The following is a 22,756-nucleotide window of genomic DNA, read 5'->3' as shown; positions in this document are numbered from 1 at the left end:
TCTCAAACTGGTATCTGTAATATAAATGCATTGTTGGCCTGGTGTAATTCAGTGTTCTTCATAACCTGTACACATAGGGCTAACTGTTGCAACAACAAAATCTGACTGGACTAGTAATCCAGAGGCCTGGACTAATAATCACAGATGAATGACCACTTTTAGATTAAAATTCCTGCTTGATAGTATCTGAGCATATTTGAGTGACAGCAAGTCAATCACCACAACAAATCTCTTGCCCTAATCATTATTCACCTTTGTCAACAATTTTAATAACTGAGTATATGATCGTGTAATTGTAAACTGGAAACGGCTGTCTGATATTAGAGAACGAATGCTTAACTCATTATTAAATTCCTCTGCCTGCGATTTTAACTGAGGTTAACCTGTTCATTTAAAATGAATTAATACCTCAGTGAAAGGTGAAAATCATAGTTAAAAATGTGGACAGATGCATAAGAACATAAGAACATAAGAATTAGGAACAGGAGTAGGCCATCTAGCGCCTCGAGCTTGCTCCGCCATTCAACAAGATCATGGCTGATCTGGCCGTGGACTCAGCTCCACTTACCCGCCCGCTCCCCATAACCCTTAATTCCCTTATTGGTTAAAAATCTATCTATCTGTGATTTGAATACATTCAATGAGCTAGCCTCAACTGCTTCCTTGGGCAGAGAATTCCACAGATTCACAACCCTCTGGGAGAAGAAATTCCTTCTCAACTCGGTTTTAAATTGGCTCCCCCGTATTTTGAGGCTGTGCCCTAGTTCTAGTCTCCCCGACCAGTGGAAACAACCTCTCTGCCTCTATCTTGTCTATCCCTTTCATTATTTTAAATGTTTCTATAAGATCACCCCTCATCCTTCTGAACTCCAACGAGTAAAGACCCAGTCTACTCAATCTATCATCATAAGGTAACCCCCTCATCTCCGGAATCAGCCTAGTGAATCGTCTCTGTATCCCCTCCAAAGCTAGTATATCCTTCCTTAAGTAAGGTGACCAAAACTGCACGCAGTACTCCAGGTGCGGCCTCACCAATACCCTGTACAGTTGCAGCAGGACCTCCCTGCTTTTATACCCATCATGCATATTGTACAAAGTGTTTCTTTGAAGGGAACATTAAGCTAAATGTTTGTTTCTCAGTCTATCCTTGTTATATGTTCCTTGGATCATTATTTAAAGAACTTCTTACCTCTCGGTCTATTCTTCATCCAACAGTCTACAGCCCCAAGCTTGGTGCTCCCTAACCACTACTTCCGAATTTATCTAACCTTCTCTTCTACACTTTTCAATCTTAGTAACATCCTGCACTAAAGGAATAGGATCACAGAAGGAGTCCATTTGGCCCATCATACCCGTGTAGGCTGTCTGAAAGAGCTATCAACTTAGCCCCATTCCCCTGCCATCTCTCCGTTATCTTTTAAATATTTATTTTTCAAGTATTTATCCACTCCAGTTTTAAAATCTCGTATGGATTCTGTTGCTGGAAGACCAGAACAGGATTGATTTCTGGAGAAGCGATCAGCTGGTGATATTTTACATACAGTGATATCACAGTGTGGAGAGTATATTAAAGAAGTTAAAAATTCAGTTTAATTGTTTAGGGATTTTCTCTCTCTGTCATTTCCAGAACCTAGAGACAAAACGCATCACAGATGCACTTGCAACCTTCATAGATCTGGACAAATGGATCCGACAGACAGTGGATGTGGCAACTCTGACCAAGACCCTATGGAACTCTCTTGGAAGCAAATTAACAGTGAGTAGGAAGCACATTATGCTCAGTGCTCTTCTAGGTGTTATTACCCCTTCCGTTTCTCCATTGTCTTCATTAAACCAGAATCCGTTAATTCATCGACTTGAAATGGTTCTAACACTAATGCCCAATTTAGATCACTTTGGGTCGACAGAAGTATGTGTCAGCCTTGGCTCATCTCTGGAATGTACCTTGAACACACAGTTCTAACTCCGACTTGATCATATAATCTTGGCTGACACAGTACTGATGGAATGCTGCACTGTCTGAGGTGCCATCTTATCAATGAGACGTTAAACCGAGGCCCCATTCTCTCTCTCAGGTGGATGTACAAGATCTCAGTGGACTTCTCGTGGTGTTCTTGCCAACATTTCTTCCTCAACCAACACCTTAAAAAAACAGATGACCTTGTCATTTATTTCATTGCTGTGCGTGGGACCTTGTTGTGCGTGTGGATAGCTGCTGTGTTTCCTACATTACAGCATGCCTTGATATATTTAACAGTGGTAACCTGGTGCAGTTTTATTAATACAGCTGAAAATGGGTTTTTCACAAAAAATAAGTTTTTAGAATAAATGTCCAGTCCACCACCTGTTAATAACCCAATTTTAAATAACTGAAAATGATTATAAAAGAACTATACAGAACCATTTACCGGTTCATTGGTGTACAGTTGTCAGTTTTAGTAAATCAAATATTTTTTAATATTTAAAAGCTTTTAAACAGTGCTCTGACACTTAAACAAAAAGCTTAATTGTAAGAACCTCCTCGAAGGGCCATAGATGGGCGCAATTAGCGAACCTGTGTTGGTGATTAATTCGAACTGGGCACGTGGACAGTTTTGTAGGTGGGGCAGGCTTCCAGTAAGATGTTTTTTAAACCAGCGCAAAAGATCATGGAAACTCTATTTGTACTGAATATAACACGGGCTTGAAATTCCTCTATCATTTGCATTAGTTTGGGCTATTTTGGAAAAATTGGTAGCAGCGCAACCTAATGGAAACTCTATCCCATTATGTGGCTAGTATGGCTCTCAACTGAAAAAACAGATGAAAAATGACAGGTAAATATCAGCTGGCTCTTACAGCATCTACAATCTAGATGTCGTCCAGACTATTTGCAATGTACATTCTCCCATCTATTTTAAGAACATATAAATAACATCTATAGACATTCCCCTGTCCACTACTTTAGTCGTCTCTTCAAAAAATGTACTCAGGTTTGTCAGGCATGACCTACCTTTCACAAGTCCATGCTGGCTCTCTGAGCAGCTGAAAGTTTTCATGGTGTTCAGTCACCGTACCCTTAATTATAGACTCTAGCAATTTTCCAACAACAGATGTTAGGCTAACTGGTCTATAATTCCCTGGTGTCCCTCTCTCACCATTCTTAAAAAGCAAAGTGAAACGTGCAATTTTCCAATCTAAAGGGACGGTTCTTGAATCGAGAGAACTTTGGAAGATTATAGTTGGGCATCTGCAATGTGCTCATCTACTTCCTTTCAATCCCAGGGATAGAAACCATCTGGCCCTGGGGATTTGTCACTCCTTAGTGCCATTATTTTCTTATTACTGCGATTTTACTTGCATTAATTTTATTGAGTCCCTGTCTCTGATTCAATATTAGTTTCCTTGGATTTCCAGCATGTTAAACTCGTCCCCTACTGTAAATACTGATGCAAAGTAATTATTCAACATGTCCGGCATTTCCTTATGATCACTGACAATATCACTGACAATATCACCGACAATATCACCGATATCACTGACAACATCACTGACAATATCACCGATATCACTGACAATATCACCGACAATATCACCGATATCACTGACAACATCACTGACAATATCACCGATATCACTGACAATATCACTGACAATATCACCGACAATATCACCGATATCACTGACAATATCACTGACAATATCACCGATATCACTGACAACGTCACTGACAATATCACCGACAATATCACCGATATCACTGACAACATCACTGACAATATCACCGACAATATCACCGATATCACTGACAACATCACTGACAATATCACCGATATCACTGACAATATCACTGACAATATCACCGATATCACTGACAACATCACTGACAATATCACCGATATCACTGACAACATCACTGACAATATCACCGATATCAGTTTTCAAGGGGCCAACATTGCTTCTGACCACCCTCTTTTTCCTAATATAATTGTAAAAATTCTGTGTTGATTTTGATATTGCTTGCAAGTTCCTTTTCATGCTCCTTTTTGTAGATCTTACCGTCTGTTATTCTTTATCTACCCTATTGAATCCTTTTATCATAAATACCTCAATTCGATGACACCTCAATCTTCTATACTAATGTTAATACAAGCCAAGTCTAAGCAACCTATACTTGTAATTGAACCCTTTAAGCTCTGGTACCTACTGGTGAATCAGCGCTGCACCCCCTCCAAGGCTAATATATCCTACCTGAGATGTAGTTCCAAGAGCTGAACACAGTACTCCAGCCTCCCCAATGTATTCTGCCCTCTTGAGTTAAAAGCCAGCATTCCATTAGCCCTTTTGACTGCTTTTTTACCTCTTGTCTTTTAGTGATTTATATACATGGACACCTAAATCACTGCTCCTCCAAAGTTCCTAGTTTCTCACCATTTAGAAAGTACTCTGAGTTGTCTTTCTTAGAGCCAAAGTGGATGACCTCCCATTTCTTCGCATTGATCTTCATTTGTCACAGATTTCCCATTCGCTTAATCTGTCTTTGTCCCTTTTTAACTGCTCCCATCTGCACCACTGTGCCCCGTAACTTAATGTCATCTGCAAACTTGGACGTACATAATAAATTGATATATATATGGGGAAAATCTTGCTGATGCCCCAGTACATATCCCTGGGGAACACCAATGCACATCCTAACTGAGTATATTCCCTTTATATTTATTCTTTGTATCATGCCTCCCAGCCAATTTCCAACCCGTGTCGCAACATTGCCTCCAATTCTGTGCCCTTTCCTTTTTGGTAATCTGTTGTACGGAAGTGCTCCCTAAACAGACTGGAAGCAATTATTGTAAATCTGGGCCCCACACAATGACATTGCAGGTCCTTCTTAGGAGATTGAAACATCAAAGATAAAGTAATTGATGTTCGTTGGGAACATTTTCTTAGCCGGGGAGCAGTATGCTGTCCTCTATCATCAGCAATGCTGAATTGAGCTAATACCTGCTCATGTGGATGGCATCCAAGGCCGGTGGCTGCAGCCTCACTGAATCAGCCGCCACTTCCCATTCGTTGTATAATTAGCCTACTCTATCACTAACTTTCAAATTATGCAAATCTTCCTTTTAAAAACCCTGGTGAGTTATTTTCTTTCTCTCTCATGCAAAGCAATGTTCCATTCCCTGGTCACAATGTCACACATGAGCTCGTCATGGCCTATGACATTGGGAGATGCAGAATCTAGTTATGGGGTCTTCGGGAAGGGGATTGGAAGAGAAACTGGAAGGTGACAAATAGCATTATTTTGGTAATTTCTGTCCCCCTTAATGACTGGAGTGACTGGGAGTTCTATACCCCAGCTTTCTCCCCATAACCCAGAAATGAGATCTCTTCAAATACATGTCCAATTGCCTTTTGAAAGTTCCTATGGAATCTGACTCCTCTACCCTTTCAGGTAGTGTGTTTCAGATCATCATAACCCTCTGTGGACAAAAATTCTCCTCAGTTCCCCTGTAGTTCTTTTGCCAATTATTTTAAATCTATGACCTCTGGTTATCAACATACTTGCCAGAGGAAACAGAGCAAGTAGGGAGAAACTATCAAAGCCTCTCATAATTTTAAATACCTCTTGGGTCTCCCCTTAGCCTTGTCTGTTCTAAGGTGAACAATTTCAGCTTTTTCAATTTCTCCATGTGATTGAAGTCCCTCATCACTGGTATCATTCTGGTAAACCTCCCCTCTTTCCAAGGCCTTGACATCCTTACTAATAGTTCCCAGAATTGTGTTCACAATACTCCAACTGAGGCATAACCAGTGACTTGTAAAGGTTTAGCATGACATTATTGTTTTTGTATTCAATGTCCCTATTTACAGAGCAAAGTATCCCCTATGCTTTCTTAAATGTCTTATCAACTTGTCCTGCCACCTTCAAGGATTTATGAATATACACCCCCTGGCCCCTGTGGTCTTGCACCCCCCTCTAAACAGTACCATTTCGATAATATTTATGTTGATTCTCCCAAAGTGCATCCTTTCCGAGTTATCTGCATTAAATTGCATCTGCCATGTGTTTTCCCATTTCACGAGTCTGTCTATGTCCTCCTGAAGTCTGTTACTATGCTACTCACCATTTACTACATTGCCAAGTTTTGTATCATCCACAAACTTCTAAATTTTACTCCCCATAGTCAAGTCCAGATCATTCATGTATAGCAAGAAAAGCATTGTTCATAATACTGACCCCTGGGGGACCCCGCTGCATACTTCTCTCCAGTCAGAAGAACATCCGTTTACCATTACTCCCTGTCTCCTATCTCTTGCCCAATTACGTACCCAAGTTACCACTGTCCCTTTAATCACACACGCCTCTATTTTCCGCATAAGTCTGTTATGAGGTACTTTGTCAAATGCCTTTTGAAAGTCCATATATGCAACATCTACTGCATTACCTTGTCTGTTATTTCATCAAAGAACACAATCGGGTTAATCAGAGAAGATTTGCCTTTAACGAATTTGTGCTGGTTGTCCCTTACTAACCCATATTTCTCCAAGTGAGAATTAATTTTGTCCTTGACGTACGTCTCTAGTAGTTTTCCCACCACAGATGTTGGACTGATTGGCCTGTAGTTACCAGGTTTATCCCTCTCCCCTTTTTTAAATAGGGGTGTAACATTTATAATCCTCCAGTCCACTGGCACAATTCTTGTCATGTATGTAACCACAATGTAACACCACTGTATTACTGTATACACTCAACCTAGATGCACACCTTGACCACAAGGGGTGAACTTGTGGGAGACACTCCTTACCTGATCACACAGATATAAAAAGGGAGGTCCCACGCAGGGTCATCGTCTTTGGAGTCCTGTGAATAAAGAGTTAAGGTCACAGAGTGACCTTGTCCCCAGATTGTGCCTCGTGTGGTTTCATACTGTAGAGTAAGGACTTTACTTTGGCGACGAGAAACGGGAATTCATGACCCATGAGAATGGCCACCGTTAGCACAGAGGAACGGTACTGTGTTGGGGAAGACTGGGACAATTTTGTCGAGAGGCTTCAGCAAAGCTTTGTTACGAAAGAATGGCTGGGGGATGCAGCGGCCGACAAGCGAAGGGCTCATCCTTTGACCAGCTGCGGACCAAAGACTTATGCGCTCATGAAGGACTTACTAGCACCCGAAAAGCCGGCGGACAAAACCTTTGAAGAACTTAGCAAATTGATCGTGGAGCACCTCAAACCAGTGAGTGGCATACATATGGCCCGACACAGATCCTACACCTACCGACATCGTGAAGGACAGAGTATACTAGACTTTGTAGCGGACCTCCGGCGTTTGGCCTCTGTAAGTTCACAGACGCCTACAGGGGGGAGATGCTAAGGCACTTCTTTATCGAGGGCATCGGTCATGCGGGAATCTTCCGCAAATTAATTGAGACCAAGGATTTGACCTTGGAAACGGCATTGTTGATAGCTCAAACTTTCATGGCAGGGGAGGATGAGACGAAAATAATAAACGCGCGCAATTCTGCCTCTAACACGGCGATGGATCAGGGAGTCAACATCATCAATGCAACTCAGAGCCCCGCAGGCAGGCAGGGGCAGTCTGACACTCCCAGGCAGCAATAGACCCCAGAGTAGGACTTCAACAGAGACAATGGCAGGCTGAACGGACATTCACGCCATCACAGTGGACAATGCGGCCCGGGATGAGGCCATTGACACTCTCTAATAGGGTACTTAAGAGCAGTCAAAGGGACAGTCAGCGCGGAATGCCTGGCCATAGTCCCCTTGTTCCCAACAATGGAAACTTTAACTCATGCTGGAGGTGTGGGGGAAAACACTCAGCTAGCTCTTTCAGATTTCAACAGTTTGTCTGCAAGTACTGCAATCTCAGTGGCCACTTAGCTCGAATGTGCAGGAAGTCTGCAACCAGACTAATATATGAGGCGGATGGACCAGAAGAGGGTATTTTGAGGCAGGATGACTTTTGGGGCAAATCGATGGACGCCAAGGTTCAGCAGGTCCATGTGGCGAATATTCACAATTCATACACCAAAACGCCACCAATGATGATGAGGGTTTTATTAAACGGCATCCCTGTGCGCATGGAGCTGGACATTGGGGCCAGTCAGTCACTCATGGGCGTTCAGCAATTTGAGAAGCTATGGCCACTCAAAGCCAGTAGACACAAATTAGCACATATTGAGACACAATTACGGACTTACACTAAAGAAATCATTCTGGTGCTAGGCAGTGCAATGTTGGCTGTCACACACAATGGGTTAGTGAATCAGCTGCCGCTCTGGATTGTCCCGGGTAATGGTCCCGCACTGTTAGGGAGGAGCTGGTTAGCCGAGATGAACTGGAAATGGGGGGATGTTCACACAATGTCATCTGTGGAGCGAAGTTCATGCTCACAAGTCCTACAACAATTCGATTCACTATTCCAACCTGTCGGGACTTTCAAAGGCACTAAAGTAGTGATACACATCATCCCGGACGCCAGGCCAGTGCACCACAAAGCCAGAGCGGTGCTGTATGCGATGCGGGAAGAGATCGAGAGCGAATTGGACCGGCTGTTGAGGGAGAGCATCATCTCGTCTGTTGAATTCAGCGACTGGGCGAGCCCCATCGTTCCCGTCCTAAAAGCGGATGGCTCTGTCAGGATCTGTGGCCACCATTAATCGGGTGTCCATACAAGATCAATACCCGCTCCTGAGAGCGGAGGATCTCTTCACCACGCTGGCAGGAGGCAAGCTGTTCACCAAGTTGGACCTCACTTCAGCCTATATGACCCAGGAACTGGCCGACGAATCTAAACTACTGACCACCATCACCACGCACCAGGGACTGTTGTTTATAATAGGTGCCCGTTTGGCATTCGATCAGTGGCCACGATTTTTCAACGAAACATGGAAAGCCTGCTTAAATCCATTCCTGGAACGATCGTATTTCAGGACGACATCCTCATCACGGGTCGAGACACCGAGGAACATCTCCACAACCTGGAGGAGGTGCTACGCCGACTGGACCGGGTAGACCTGCGACTCAAGAAGTCTAAATGTGTGTTCTTAGCTCCTGAGGTTGAGTTCCTGGGCAGGAGGGTTGCTGCAGATGGGATTCAGCCCAAAACAGAGGCGATTCGATGAGCACCCAGGCCCTGCAACACATCGGCGTTGCGTTCATTCCTGGGATTGTTGAACTATTTCGGGAACTTTCTGCCGAACTTGAGCACGTTGTTGGAGCTGCTACACGCGCTCCTGTGTAAGGGTTGTGATTGGTTTTGGGGGTCTGTCAGGAACGGGCTTTTGATCGGGCGCGAAACCTACTTTGTTCAAACAAGTTGTTGACCCTGTACGACCCCTGTAAAAAATTGGTTTTGACATGTGATGCATCGTCCTATGGGGTTGGGTGCCTGTTGCAGCAGGGCAGTGCTGAGGGTCAACTACAACCTGTGGCTTATGCCTCCAGGTCGCGCTCTCAAGCAGAACTGGGATATGGGATGGTCGAGAAGGAAGCGCTTGCATGTGTCTATGGTGTAAAAAAAAATGCATCAATACCTCTTTGGTAGGAAGTTTGAATTAGAGACGGACCACAAGCCAACACATCAGCTCACATACAGCGATGGGCTCTCACACTGGCTGCTTATGACTACTTCATCCGGCACTGGCCCGGTTCTGAAAATTGTGCTGATGCGCTCAGCAGGCTTCCACTGGCCACCACTGAGGGGGCAGCGGAGCAAAGTGACGAGATGATCATGGCTGTCGATGCCTTTGACAGCGCAGGCTCCCCCATCACAGCCCGCCAGATCAAAATCTGGACAAACAGAGATCCCTTCCTATCCCTGATTAAGAAATGTGTCCTTACTGGGGATTGGGCGCCCGCACACGGAGCATGCCCTGAGGAGGTCAGACCGTTCCACAGACTGATGGATGAGCTCTTCATCCAAGCCGACTGCCTACTATGCCCCAGAAGGGCAGGGAGGCATTCATCAGGGAACTCCACAGCGAGCACCCAGGCATTGTGCTGATGAAGGCCATTGCCTGGTCACATGTTTGGTGGCCTGAAATTGATTCAGACCTGGAACACTGTGGTTGCAGGTGCACGATGTGTGCCCAGCTGGGTCATGCCCCAGGGAGGCCCCGCTCAGCCCGTGGCCCTGGCCCACCAGGCCATGGTCACGCATTCATGTTAACTACGCGGGCCCGTTCATGGTTAAGATGTTCCTTATTGGGGTAGATGTGTACTTGAAATGGATTGAGTGCATCATTCTTAATTCATGCACGTCATCCACCATCGTGGAAAGCCTATGTGCGATCTTTGCAACCCATGGCTTGCCGGACATCCTGGTTAGTGACAATGGCCCATGTTTCACAAGCTACGAATTCCGAGAGTTTATGTCGGGCAATGGCATCAACCACGTCAGGACTGCGCCGTTCAAGCCGTCCTTCAATGGCCAGGTGGAATGTGCGGTCCAAATCATCAAGCAAGGTATACTCAGGATTCAAGGACCCTCCCTACAATGCCGCCTATTGCATCTCACGGGGGTTTCGCCTGCAGAGCTACTAATGAAACGGACACTCAAAACTCGGTTGTCCCTCATTCACCCAGTCCTGACCGACATAATTGAGGGCAAGCGCAAGTCACAAAACGAGTACCATGATCGTAATTCGAGGGGGAGATGTATAGAAATAAATGATCCTGTGTTCGTCCTCAATCACGCCATGGGGTCCAGATGGCTTGAGGGCACTGTAATTGACAAAGAGGGGAATAGGGTCACCGTGGTAAAAGTTAACAATGTTCAGATATTCCGTAAGCATCTGGACCAAGTAAAAAAAAAAAAGGTTCTGCATCGACACGGAGGAACCTGAAGAAGACCATGAGATGGAGCTCACCACACCACCAGTAAACGAGCAATAAGAGCAATCAGAAGAATGCACAGTCCCTGCGGTCAGCCCGGACAGGCCGGAATCACCACAGGTGACAGACACTCACGTCAGTGTCCAACAACCAGAGCCCCAACTGCGGCACTCCACGAGGGAGCGTAGACCACCTGAAAGACTAAACCTATGATCCCAATAAGACTTTGGGGGGGGGGGGGGGTCGGAGGTGATGTCATGTGTGTAACCACAATATAACACCACTGTATTACTGTATACACTCAACCTAGATGCACACCTTGACCACTAGGAGTGAACTTGTGGGAGACACTCCTTACCTGATCACACAGGTATAAAAAGGGAGGTCCCACGCAGGGTCATCGTCTTTGGAGTTCTGTGAATAAAGAGTTAAGGTCACAGAGTGACCTTGTCCCCAGAATGTGCCTCGTGTGGTTTCATACTGTAGAGTAAGGACTTTACAATTCCCATATCCGAGGATTGAAAGATTGTGATCAGAGCTTCTTCTATCTCCACCCTAATTCCCTCAGGAACTTAAGAAGCATCCCATCTGGACCGGGTGACTTGTTAACTTTGATGCCAACCTATTTAGCACCTCCTTTCTTTCTATTTTTATCCCATCCAATGGACCCAATTTTGGCCATGACTTGCTCCAATTTTTTTGGAGTAAGTTGGTTTTTCTGGCGTAAGTTGAAAAACGCCATTTTTCCCAATAACTTGCTCCAGAGTAACTTAGTTAGGTACGATTTTTTTTTTACTTTAGTTTTTTTTCAAAAGGGGGCGTTCCCAGCCACTTACGCCAGTTTTGGCCATTTATGCCATTTTGGCCAGCTAAAACTTATTCCAAATCGACTTTGGCCAGCTCTGAAAAACATTGCGGGCAGTGAAGAAAGCAGCACACATTAGTACATCGGCGGAGATTAGGAGAGGGGTAGGGGTGGGAAGGGAACCGGTGAGGACCTGAAACAATACAACCAAGCACCAAACATTGCTAGGAAAAGCACAAACAAGTAACGTGCTAATAGAAATCAAGTAAATCCTACTTGTCGGCCCGGGAAGGCAGCGGTGGCGGGGGGAGGGGGTTAGCGAGATGCTGGCCTCGATATCACCAGGTGGAGGGCCACGAAACAAAGCAGTACATTTGCACCAAGCACAAAAGGTAATAAGCAATTAATTAACAAATAAAAAATAGAAGGAACCCTGCACTAAAGCACCAAGATCAAAGTAATAAGCAATCAATCAATAACAAATAAAAAAAAATAGAAGGAAGCCTGCACCTAAAGCACCAAAATCAATCAGTAAATAACAAATAAAAAATAGAAGTCCTACCTTAGGGAACGCAGCGGGCCGCTGATGAGGGAGCCCATTCGGCCAGGGCTAGGAACGGCGTGCTTCAGGCCCCTCCCACACGGCCTGCAGTGCGTGTTTGTAGAAGCGGCCTGCCAGGAGCTACAGCACATACGCGCAGACTCTAGCAGGCATGTGCAGCGGTCCCGGTCCCGGACCTGGCTCCGCCCCAATCCATTGGGCCACGCTGGAGAGGCTGTTGAGCGGCCAGAATACGGACGATTTTTTTCGGTGCACTTGGAGGCGGACAAAAGCGGTGAACCTCGGGTGAGGGTGCCAGAAAAAAGGGTTGGAGAAATTTGAGCCCTCTACTTCCCCCCTCCTCTAATGTGGCATTAACGTCATGTCTTAATGTCAGCTGTGGCTCAGTAGTTAGCACACTTGCCTCGTGTCTGAATGTTGTAGGTCCAAGTCACATTCCAGGAACTTGAGCAATGCTGAGGGAGTGCTGCGCTGTCAGAGGTGCCCTCTTTCAGATGAGGCGTTAAACCGAGGACCTGTCTGTCCTCTCAGGTGAACTTAAAAGATGCCATGGCACTATTTCAAAGAAGAGCAGGGGAATTATCCCCGGTGTCCTGGCCAATATTTATCCCTCAATCAACATAACAAAAACAGATTATCACATTGTTGTTTGTGGGAGTTTACTATGGGCAAATTGACTGTCACATTTCCCACCTTATAACAGTGACTACACTTCAAAAGTACTTTAATGGCTGTAAAGTGCTTTGAGATGTTCAGTGGTCGTGAAAGGCTCTATATAAGCGCAAGTCTTTCTTTTCTTTTTCTTTTTCATCCTCTTTTGTGAAAACAGATGCAAAGTACTCATTAGTACCTCAGTCATGCCCCCTCTGTCTTCACAAGAAGAATTTGTTTTTGTCCCTAATCGGCCCACTATTCCTTTTAACTATCCTTTCAATTTTATGTTTATAAAGGATTTTTGTGTTCCGTTTGTTACCTGCTAATCTTTCTCATTCTCTTTTTGCCCTACTTGTATCTTTTATCAATTTCCCCCTGCACTCTGTATTCTGCCTGGTTTTCTACTATCATCATAGGCAGTCCCTCAGAATCGGGGAAGACTTGCTTTCACTCCTGAAGTGAGTTCTTTGGTGGCTGAACAGTCCAATATGAGAGTCACAGACTCTGTCACAGGTGGGACAGATAGTCGTTGAGGGGAGGGGTGGGACCGGTTTGCCACATGCTCTTTCCGTTGCCTGCGCTTGTTTTCTGTGTGCTCTCAGCGTTGAGACTTGAGGTGCTCAGCGCCCTCTCGGATGCACTTCCTCCACTTAGGACGGTCTTGGGCCAGGGACTCCCAGGTGTCAGTGGGGATGTCGCACTTTATCAGGGAGGCTTTGAAGGTGTCCCTGTAACGTTTCCTCTGCCCACCTTTGGCTCGTTTGCCATGAAGGAGCTCCGAGTAGAGCATTTGCTTTGGGAGTCTTGTATCTGGCATGCGAACTAGGTGGCCTGCCCAGCGGAGCTGATCGAGTGTGGTCAGTGCTTCAATGCTGGGGATGTTAGCCTGGACGAGGACGCTGATGTTGGTGCGCCTGTCCTACAAGGGGATTTGTAGGATCTTGTGGAGACATCGTTGGTGATATTTCTCTAGTGACTTGAGGTGTCTGCTGTACATGGTCCATGTCTCTGAGCCATACATGAGGGTGGGTATTACTACAGACCTGTAGACCATGAGCTTGATTGCAGTTTTGGGGACAGAAGGCTGCATTGGAGGCGGTGTTGGATCTTGTCATCGATGCCTATTCTTGTTGATAGGCGGCTCCTGAAATATGGGAAGTTGTCCACATTGTCCAGGGCCGCGCCATGGATCTTGACGTCTGGGGGGCAGTGCTGTGCAGTGAGGACAGGCTGGTGGAGGACCTTTGTCTTGCTGATGTTTAGTGTAAGGCCCATGCTTTCGTACGCCTCAGTAAATATGTCGACTATGTCCTGGAGTTCAGCCTCTGTATGTGCGCAGACGCAAGCGTCATCTGCATACTGTAGCTCAACGACAGAGGTTGGGGTGGTCTTGGACCTGGCATGGAGACGGCGCAGGTTGAACAGCTTCCCACTGGTTCTGTAGTTTAGTTCCACTCCAGCGGGGAGCTTGTTGACATTGAGGTGGAGCATGGCGGCGAGAAAGATTGAGAAGAGGGTTGGGGCGATGACTCAGTCCTGTTTGACCCCGTTCCGGACGAGGATTGGGTCTGTGATGGATCTGTTGGTAAGGATCACGGCCTGCATGTCGTCGTGGAGCAGGTGGAGGATGGTGACGAACTTTTGGTGGCATCCGAAACGGAGGAGGACGCTCCATAGACCCTCGCGGTTGACAGTGTGAAAGGCCTTTGTAAGGTCGAAGAAGGCCATGTATAAGGGCTGACGCTGTTCCCTGCATTTTTCCTGTAGCTGTCATGCTGCAAAAATCATGTCCGTTGTGCCCCGTAGGGGACAAAATCCGCACTGTGACTTGTAAAATATCCATCTCGGGGGAAAAGATACTATTCAATTCAATTCAATTCAATGTTAGTTAATTGTTGAGCATCAGAAAGTTGCAGGAACTTCTGCCAGAAATGATATGAGTCAGAAGACAGATTCTGGCAAACTTGTGTCAGAGGCTCACAGACACAGTACTTGGTGACCACAGATTATGAAAACATTGTGTTCCCCTTTTTTTACACAACCTTCATATATTTGGACATGTCAGTACGTCAAGACTCCATTGATATATGTCCCACTACAAATAAGGCAAATTGTTTGGCAAGGAGTGACATTTGGGTACTGTGAAGTCTGTATCCGCACTGCGTGGTGTGATTTGCTGCCCAAATTTTAATTTTGATACCCCAAGGGAACAAAACTGCTGGTCCCTGAGTGATTGGTAACAGATCACTTACCCTAACTATACATCTACTATGCATGACACTGTGCACTTCCCAAACTATTCATTCTCCTGCTTTACTTGCTGAACTGTGCTATATTGTATAGGATCAACTTCCTTAACCTTTGCGCCCAGCAACATTCATGCCCTGGGTGCAATGAAAAATGAGGCTGACACCCATAACACCAGGTCTCTGCCGCAATTGGCAGCACCCTAGAATTTCTATGGCTCTGTGGGGATGAGATGAGGTGGGGGCAGGCCAAGCACAGCCTACATCTGCAACGGATGCAGGCCCAATGGTGACATGTTAATAAGTTGGGGGGTTGCTTACAGCCCACCCATCTCATTTCCTGTTCTGTGGCCAGATGGCATCCCACGTAGCTACCTTTGGCTGGAGAATCCCTTTTTCCAATTTACCCATTCGATCTTCAGGAGTGCAATCAGACAATAATTCCTGAGCCAAAGAAGGAAACGTTTGCTGAGCTGACCAAAAGTTTGGTCAAATAGGTCGGTGTTAAGCAGCCTCTTGAAGGAGGAGAGAGTGGTGGTGAAGCAAAGAGGTTTGGGGAGGGATTTGGCTGATTGCACAGGCACCAATGGTGGGGTGAAGAAAGTGGGAGATTGACGAGGCCAAATTTGGAGAAACGCAGGGGTCTTGGAGGGCTGGAGGAGGTTACGGACTGATTTAAATATGAGGATGAGAATTTTAAAATTGAGGCGTTTGTGGACTGGGAGCCTATGTAGGTCAGCGAACATGGGTGATGTGTGAGCAGGAATCAGTATGGGTTAGGTTACGGGCAGCAGAGTTTTGGATGAGCTCAAGTTGATGGAGGTTGAAAGATGGGAGGCCAGGCAGTGGAGCAATGGAATAATCGATTCTGGAGGTGAGAAAGGCATTGCCTTAAAATGCCTTAGTTATTTGCGCACCCTGGAGCCACCAGGATCAGTGAGACTGACGGCGCAGTGTCTGACACCAGTCTTCACCCCGTGATGAATGGCTCAGTACCCGGGGTTCATGGGACCAGTGGAACCGTACCCATAAAAGGTCAAATTCTCCAAGCGAGAAGGGGGAAATGGGGAAAAGCATATTCCGTGATGTACATGTGGTTGCATGTTGAGAATGATGCGTGATCGATCTATGTACATTCTCCTGCAGCGTTTGTCTCCACCTTGGCTTACACACAATTCTTTTCTTTTTAGGATCTTTTGTTTCTTCCAGAGCGCCGGCTTCGAGAAGACAGCAAAAACATCCCACTTTCCTGCGGAGATGGCAGGCTCTTGCTCTTTGACGACAGCCTGGTGATCATTCAGGTAAAGAGCTCTGCATTCAGAGAAATGAACAGAAAAGCGGTTTCATTTGACGATCTTGTTTGGTGCTCTGGTTTGGAAATAATGGAATGGAGAGCACACATATACACGGAATATTGAAAACTTGGGAATGAGTTACAGGCTGGAATCTAATCGAAGGGTTCAGATGGTTTCCATTGGAAATCGAAGATATACAAGAGGGAAAAATTGGAGGAACGCAAAGGTCTCACAGACATGTTGGGTCAGAGGATGTCACAAAGATAGGGAGGGGCGAGGCCATGGAGGGATTTGAACATAAGGATGAGAATTTTAAAATTGAGGCATTGCTGGACCAGGAGCCAATGTAGGTCAGCGAGCAAAGGGTGATGCATGAACGGGACTTGGTGCGAGTTAGGATACAGGATTTGGATGAGCTGGAGTTTATGGAGGATGGAAGACAGGTGAGCTAGGAGAGCGTTGGAATTGTAGAGTCTGGAGGTAACCGAAACACGGATGATATTTTCAGCAGCAGAGGGCTGTAGTAGGGTCAGAGACAGGCAATATTACGGAGGTGGAAGTAGGCAGTCTTTGTGACAAAGATATGGCTTCAGACGCTCAGCTCGGGGTTAAATAGGACGCAAGAGCACTCTAGTTCAGGCTCAGACAGTGAGCAAGGAGGGAGAATGGAATAAGTGGCTAGGTAACGGAGTTTATGGTGGGGGCTGAAGACAATGGCTTCGGTTTTCTCAATGTTTAATTGGAGGAATTTTCTGCTGATCCAGTACTGACAAGCAGTCTGACATCACAGAGGCAGCGGAGGCATCGAGAGGTGATGAGGAGGTAGACCTGGTTGTCGTCTGTATACACATGGAGCCCGACGTGTTTTTGGATGCGATTGCTGAAAGGCAGTATGTAGATGTTAAATAGGAGGGGCCAAAGTTAGATCCTTGTCAGTTTGTGCACAGCAAAGTTCCACAAACAGCAATTAACTAAATTATGTTTCAGTGATATTGCTTGAAGGATAAATATTGTCCAGGAGACCAAAATTTTCATTCTCAAATAGTGCCAACAGATCTTTTACATCCACCTGAGAGCACAGACGAGGCTTCAGTTTAACGGCTCATCTCCCTCAGTATTGCGATGTTGTGTCAGCATGGATTAAGTGTCCGGAGTGGGGCTTGACCCATAGCTTTTTGGCTCCGAGTTGGGAGTGCTACCGTTGACCCAAGGCTGACAGTACTCAAGTGTCATCCTAGATTTTGGGTTCAAACACTTCTTTGGCTACTTGGTGCCTCTGGCATTATTTGTTGTGGAATTACTTACTTTACTTTTACTTTTTCCTTTCTTTCACTAGGGTTCTGAAAGTAACAGCTACAAGCTTGACAAGCTGTGGGTGGAAGCACCGGTTGATACCAGCTCTGAAAGGTGAGCAGGAATTCTACATCATGTCCAGCATTCTGGGAACGTTACCCTTGGTTTACCTAAAGTTGAATCAGCTCAGCATTCCAAAGATCTGTTGACTTATGGTATCAGAAATGAAAGTTTCATAATGTGCTTTGGCACATTACCAAACGCTTTCTTGACTCCTAGGTCTTTATTTTCCTCTTTGCCAATTTTTGGCGCCCATGAGGATGTATGGCCGATTTTTTTGTGCCCGATTGCGCCAAAAAAAAATGAAACTTTCGCCAAAGTAAAATGTAATTTTTGGTGCTGCGGTACCTGGGGGTGGAGCTTCATGTGTGCGTCGAAAAGTCAGTGAGCATGCGCCGGAAAAAAAACTTTTTCCACGTGACGGTGTATCCGAGCATCTGGTCTGGATCAGCAGCTTGTGAGAACACATTGAGATCGGAGCTGGATCTGGACATTTACATTTTAGCTGCAAAAGATGGATCCAAGGAATGGGGAAAGGGAAGGAGAAGGGGGGGCCAAGAGATTTCAAAGGGGAACGGGCAGGGGGAAGGGCCAAGAAATTTCTAGCAGTAGAAATTAAGCCCCTGGTAGACATCATTGAGAGGAGATGGGATGCGCTTAAGAACAAAGGGAGAATGGGACAAAAGAAACTGAAACCCTCTCTACTAGTAAAACTTTGGGACCAAGTTGCAGAAGAGTTTAATGCAGTGGCCATGACCCCGAGAAGCGGCACACAGATCAAAAAGAAGTGGCAGGACCTTGGCCAAGCAGTGACTGTAAGTAATATTTTTATTTATGCACTGGAATTACATTTGTAAATGTGACTAAATGTGACTATGCACAGCAGAAGGACCCTCTCTTTAAAAAATTCTATTTTCATCTTTGCAGAGGAAGGTGTCACAGATCAACCGAGAAAGGTCAAAAACTGGAGGAGGTGCGCCATTAGGCTGCAACTAACGTGGAACAGAGGATCACTGATATGATTAAATCTCGCAAGAGAAGATCAACCACCAATGTGAACGCTGGGTCCAGGTTATCGAGTAAGGGTAAACCCTGAAAATTGCACAGTCTGGGATGGCATCGTGGTCTTTGAAAAGAGCTTGCACTGTGTGACCCGCATACTCATGTCACCCTGCCCCCTCTGCCCCCTCCCCTGCTGCTAACCAAACATCTGCTCTTTATGTTTTACAGATGTTGCGCATCAGGAAGAGACAGAAGCTGAAGCAGAAGATCAGGAAGCCGTCAGTCCAGATATTCTTCTTCAACTTCAGGACGAGGATGAGTTGGACAATGAAGGGCAGCAGGAAGACCCCAATAATGAATTGGTTACAATGGAACCCCCTGAGGATGTCAAGCCCTTTGCTGAGCGATACAACTGACACGATGTTTCATGGGGTACAATCTGAGGCTGCGTGTCCCAGTGGGTTGCAGCAAGCCACACCTGGGAGACCGCCGAGGAGGGTGGGAAGGAGAGCTGAACCTGAAATGCAGGATGCAGGGGACATAGGACAGATCATGGAAATGAGTAGCGAGAGCATACAACTAACGAGATCGCTCCTGGACACCATGGGTGGGAAGAGGGTAGAATTAGCGGGACTGCCAGTAGAAGTAGTAACACTGTCTGGAGGAATGGGAGCAGTGTCGGGACAGGTGAGGGAGGGGATCTTGGAGGTTAGGAAGGGAATGTCAGAGATTAGGGAGGAAATGTCAGAGGCAGCTGATGCAGTGTTGGGACAGATTAGGGAGGGAATGTCAGAGATAGCTACTGCAATAAGTGGACACACCCAGGCTGTCGCTGCCAATTGTTTTGGGGCAATATCAACTGCTGACTCTCACTTTCCAATCCCCAGACCAACCTCAGGTAGTGTGCCGTGGGTTGATCCACAGACTGAAGAAGAGTCCGAAGGGGAACCCGGACCTTCCACATACTGTCTGCTAGGTCTGTCCCTGTCCAACCCCACCAACAACAAATGCGCCTTTGCGCAGAAAGCAGAAAAAGCCTTGGAGTCAGGGTGAGGAAGCAGAATTCTAAGACAATGGGCATGGGTAGGGGTAGAGGCAACAACAGGGGCAAGAGGGGTGCACAGCGCTAAGGTCTTTGAATAAGGGGAAGGAGAGGTGGCTGCAGCTAGAGTTTGTTTCTTTGTTGCTGCTAGTTGTTTACTTCATTGAAAAGTTTAGTTTGATTCAATATTTGTTATTAAGGTAAAACTGTACTACTGTTCAATAAACCTAATTATTTTTTAAATTTAAGCAGAAATCCTGCACATTATTTTTTGAATTAAATTAACATAAACCAACACATTACGTATATTATTATGGACATTATTTTTTCACACTAACAGGTGCAAAGAGTCAACATTGTCGGGCCGTTTAGCCTTCAGGCAGCAAAGCGATCATGGAGTAGCCGCTGACGCAAGTCTCTAGTTAAGGCTATAAGTGCATGAAGCCGCCTCCTCTGCCGTCGTCCTGCGGGTTGAGGTGGTGACATGGGTTTGTTCTCCTCCTCCTGCTACTGCTCCTCCTCGTCTTTCTGCTGCTCCTCTTCCTCATCCTCGTTGTCAGCCTCCTCGTCCTCCTCCCCCCCCCCTTCGAGGAGGATCTTCAATGTCCAGTGCCTGGCCCCTTATGATGGCCAAGTTGTGCACCGTGCAGCACATGACATTGAACTGACCGACGTGCTGAGGGGCGTATTGCAGATAGTTTCCAGAGTGGTCCAGGCATCAGAAACGCTGCTTCAGTATGCCAATTGTCCTCTCTATGATGCTCTGTGTCGTTATGTGCGACATGTGCCGACACTGGCTCAGGCGGGGATTGCATAAGGGGGGTCATAAGTCAGGTGGCGAGCCCGTACTCTTTGTCCCCGAGCAACCTGCTGTGCCCTTCTGGCAGCTCCTGAAACACCGTAGATATAATGCTCTCACGTAGGATGAAAGCATCATGGATGCTACCTGGATATTTGGCATCCACTGCCATGATCCGATGCAGATTGTCACAGACGAGCTGCACATTGAGGGAATGGAACCCTTTCCTGTTGCGATAAAACTCAGAGTCGTCCAGGGGTGCTCTCAAGACGATGTGGGTACAGTCGATCACACCCTGTACCTTGGGGAAGCCAGCAATTCTGGAGAACCCCACAGCCCTGTCTCGCATTACCTGTGTGGTTATAGGGAAATTAATGAACTGGTCACTGTACAGCAAAATTCTAAAAGGACAAAGGGTGTTAAAAAAACAAGCCTGAAGGCTTTGTGTCTTAATGCAAGGAGTATCCGCAATAAGGTGGATGAATTAATTGTGCAAATAGATGTTAACAAATATGATGTGATTGGGATTACGGAGACGTGGCTCCAGGATGATCAGGGCTGGGAACTCAACATTCAGGGGTATTCAACATTCAGGAAGGATAGAATAAAAGGAAAAGGAGGTGGGGTAGCATTGCTGGGTAAAGAGGAGATTAATGCAATAGTTAGGAAAGACATTAGCTTGGATGATGTGGAATCTATATGGGTAGAGCTGCAGAACACCAAAGGGCAAAAAACGTTAGTAGGAGTTGTGTACAGACCTCCAAACAGTAATAGGGATGTTGGGGAGGGCATCAAACAGGAAATTAGGGGTGCATGCAATAAAGGTGTAGCAGTTATAATGGGTGACTTTAATATGCACATAGATTGGGCTAGCCAAACTGGAAGCAATACGGTGGAGGAGGATTTCCTGGAGTGCATAAGGGATGGTTTTCTAGACCAATATGTTGAGGAACCAACTAGGGGGGAGGCCATCTTAGACTGGGTGTTGTGTAATGAGAGAGGATTAATTAGCAATCTCATTGTGCGAGGCCCCTTGGGGAAGAATGACCATAATATGGTGGAATTCTGCATTAGGATGGAGAATGAAACAGTAAATTCAGAGACCATGGTCCAGAACTTAAAGAAGGGTAACTTTGAAGGTATGAGGCGTGAATTGGCTAGGATAGATTGGCGAATGATACTTAGGGGGTTGACTGTGGATGGGCAATGGCAGACATTTAGAGACCGCATGGATGAATTACAACAATTGTACATTCCTGTCTGGCGTAAAAATAAAAAAGGGAAGGTGGCTCAACCGTGGCTATCTAGGGAAATCAGGGATAGTATTAAAGCCAAGAAAGTGGCATACAAATTGGCCAGAAATAGCAGCGAACCTGGGGACTGGGAGAAATTTAGAACTCAGCAGAGGAGGACAAAGGGTTTGATTAGGGCAGGGAAAATGGAGTACGAGAAGAAGCTTGCAGGGAACATTAAGGCGGATTGCAAAAGTTTCTATAGGTATGTAAAGAGAAAAAGGTTAGTAAAGACAAACGTAGGTCCCCTGCAGTCAGAATCAGGGGAAGTCATAACGGGGAACAAAGAAATGGCAGACCAATTAAACAAGTACTTTGGTTCGGTATTCACTAAGGAGGATACAAACAACCTTCCTGATATAAAAGGGGTCAGAGGGTCTAGTAAGGAGGGGGAACTGAGGGAAATCTTTATTAGTCGGGAAATTGTGTTGGGGAAATTGATGGGATTGAAGGCCGATAAATCACCAGGGCCTGATGGACTGCATCCCAGAGTACTTAAGGAGGTGGCCTTGGAAATAGCGGATGCATTGACAGTCATTTTCCAACATTCCATTGACTCTGGATCAGTTCATATTGAGTGGAGGGTAGCCAATGTAACCCCACTTTTTAAAAAAAGGAGGGAGAGAGAAAACAGGGAATTATAGACCGGTCAGCCTGACCTCAGTAGTGGGTAAAATGATGGAATCAATTATTAAGGATGTCATAGCAGTGCATCTGGAAAATGGTGACATGATAGGTCCAAGTCAGCATGGATTTGTGAAAGGGAAATCATGCTTGACAAATCTTCTGGAATTTTTTGAGGATGTTTCCAGTAAAGTGGACAAAGGAGAACCAGTTGATGTGGTATATTTGGACTTTCAGAAGGCTTTCGAC

At 45.8% G+C, this 22,756-nt stretch overlaps 1 protein-coding gene across 1 annotated transcript in view; it reads left to right on the top strand.

Moving 5' to 3' along the window:
• Nucleotides 1–22,756, top strand: part of LOC139276970 (ALS2 C-terminal-like protein) — a 212,465-nt gene that overhangs the window by 115,588 nt on the left and 74,121 nt on the right. Inside the window, exons 7-9 of the mRNA XM_070894971.1 lie at nucleotides 1,628–1,756; nucleotides 16,291–16,401; nucleotides 17,732–17,802. Of these exons, the coding sequence (XP_070751072.1) occupies nucleotides 1,628–1,756; nucleotides 16,291–16,401; nucleotides 17,732–17,802 (311 nt within the window). The remainder of the gene's footprint in view (nucleotides 1–1,627; nucleotides 1,757–16,290; nucleotides 16,402–17,731; nucleotides 17,803–22,756) is intronic.

Source organism: Pristiophorus japonicus, chromosome 1 (assembly GCF_044704955.1).
Source record: "Pristiophorus japonicus isolate sPriJap1 chromosome 1, sPriJap1.hap1, whole genome shotgun sequence".
Lineage (NCBI taxonomy): Eukaryota > Metazoa > Chordata > Chondrichthyes > Pristiophoridae > Pristiophorus > Pristiophorus japonicus.
The sequence above is the reverse complement of the archived record's forward strand: the minus strand, read 5'-3'. Positions and strand labels throughout refer to the sequence as shown.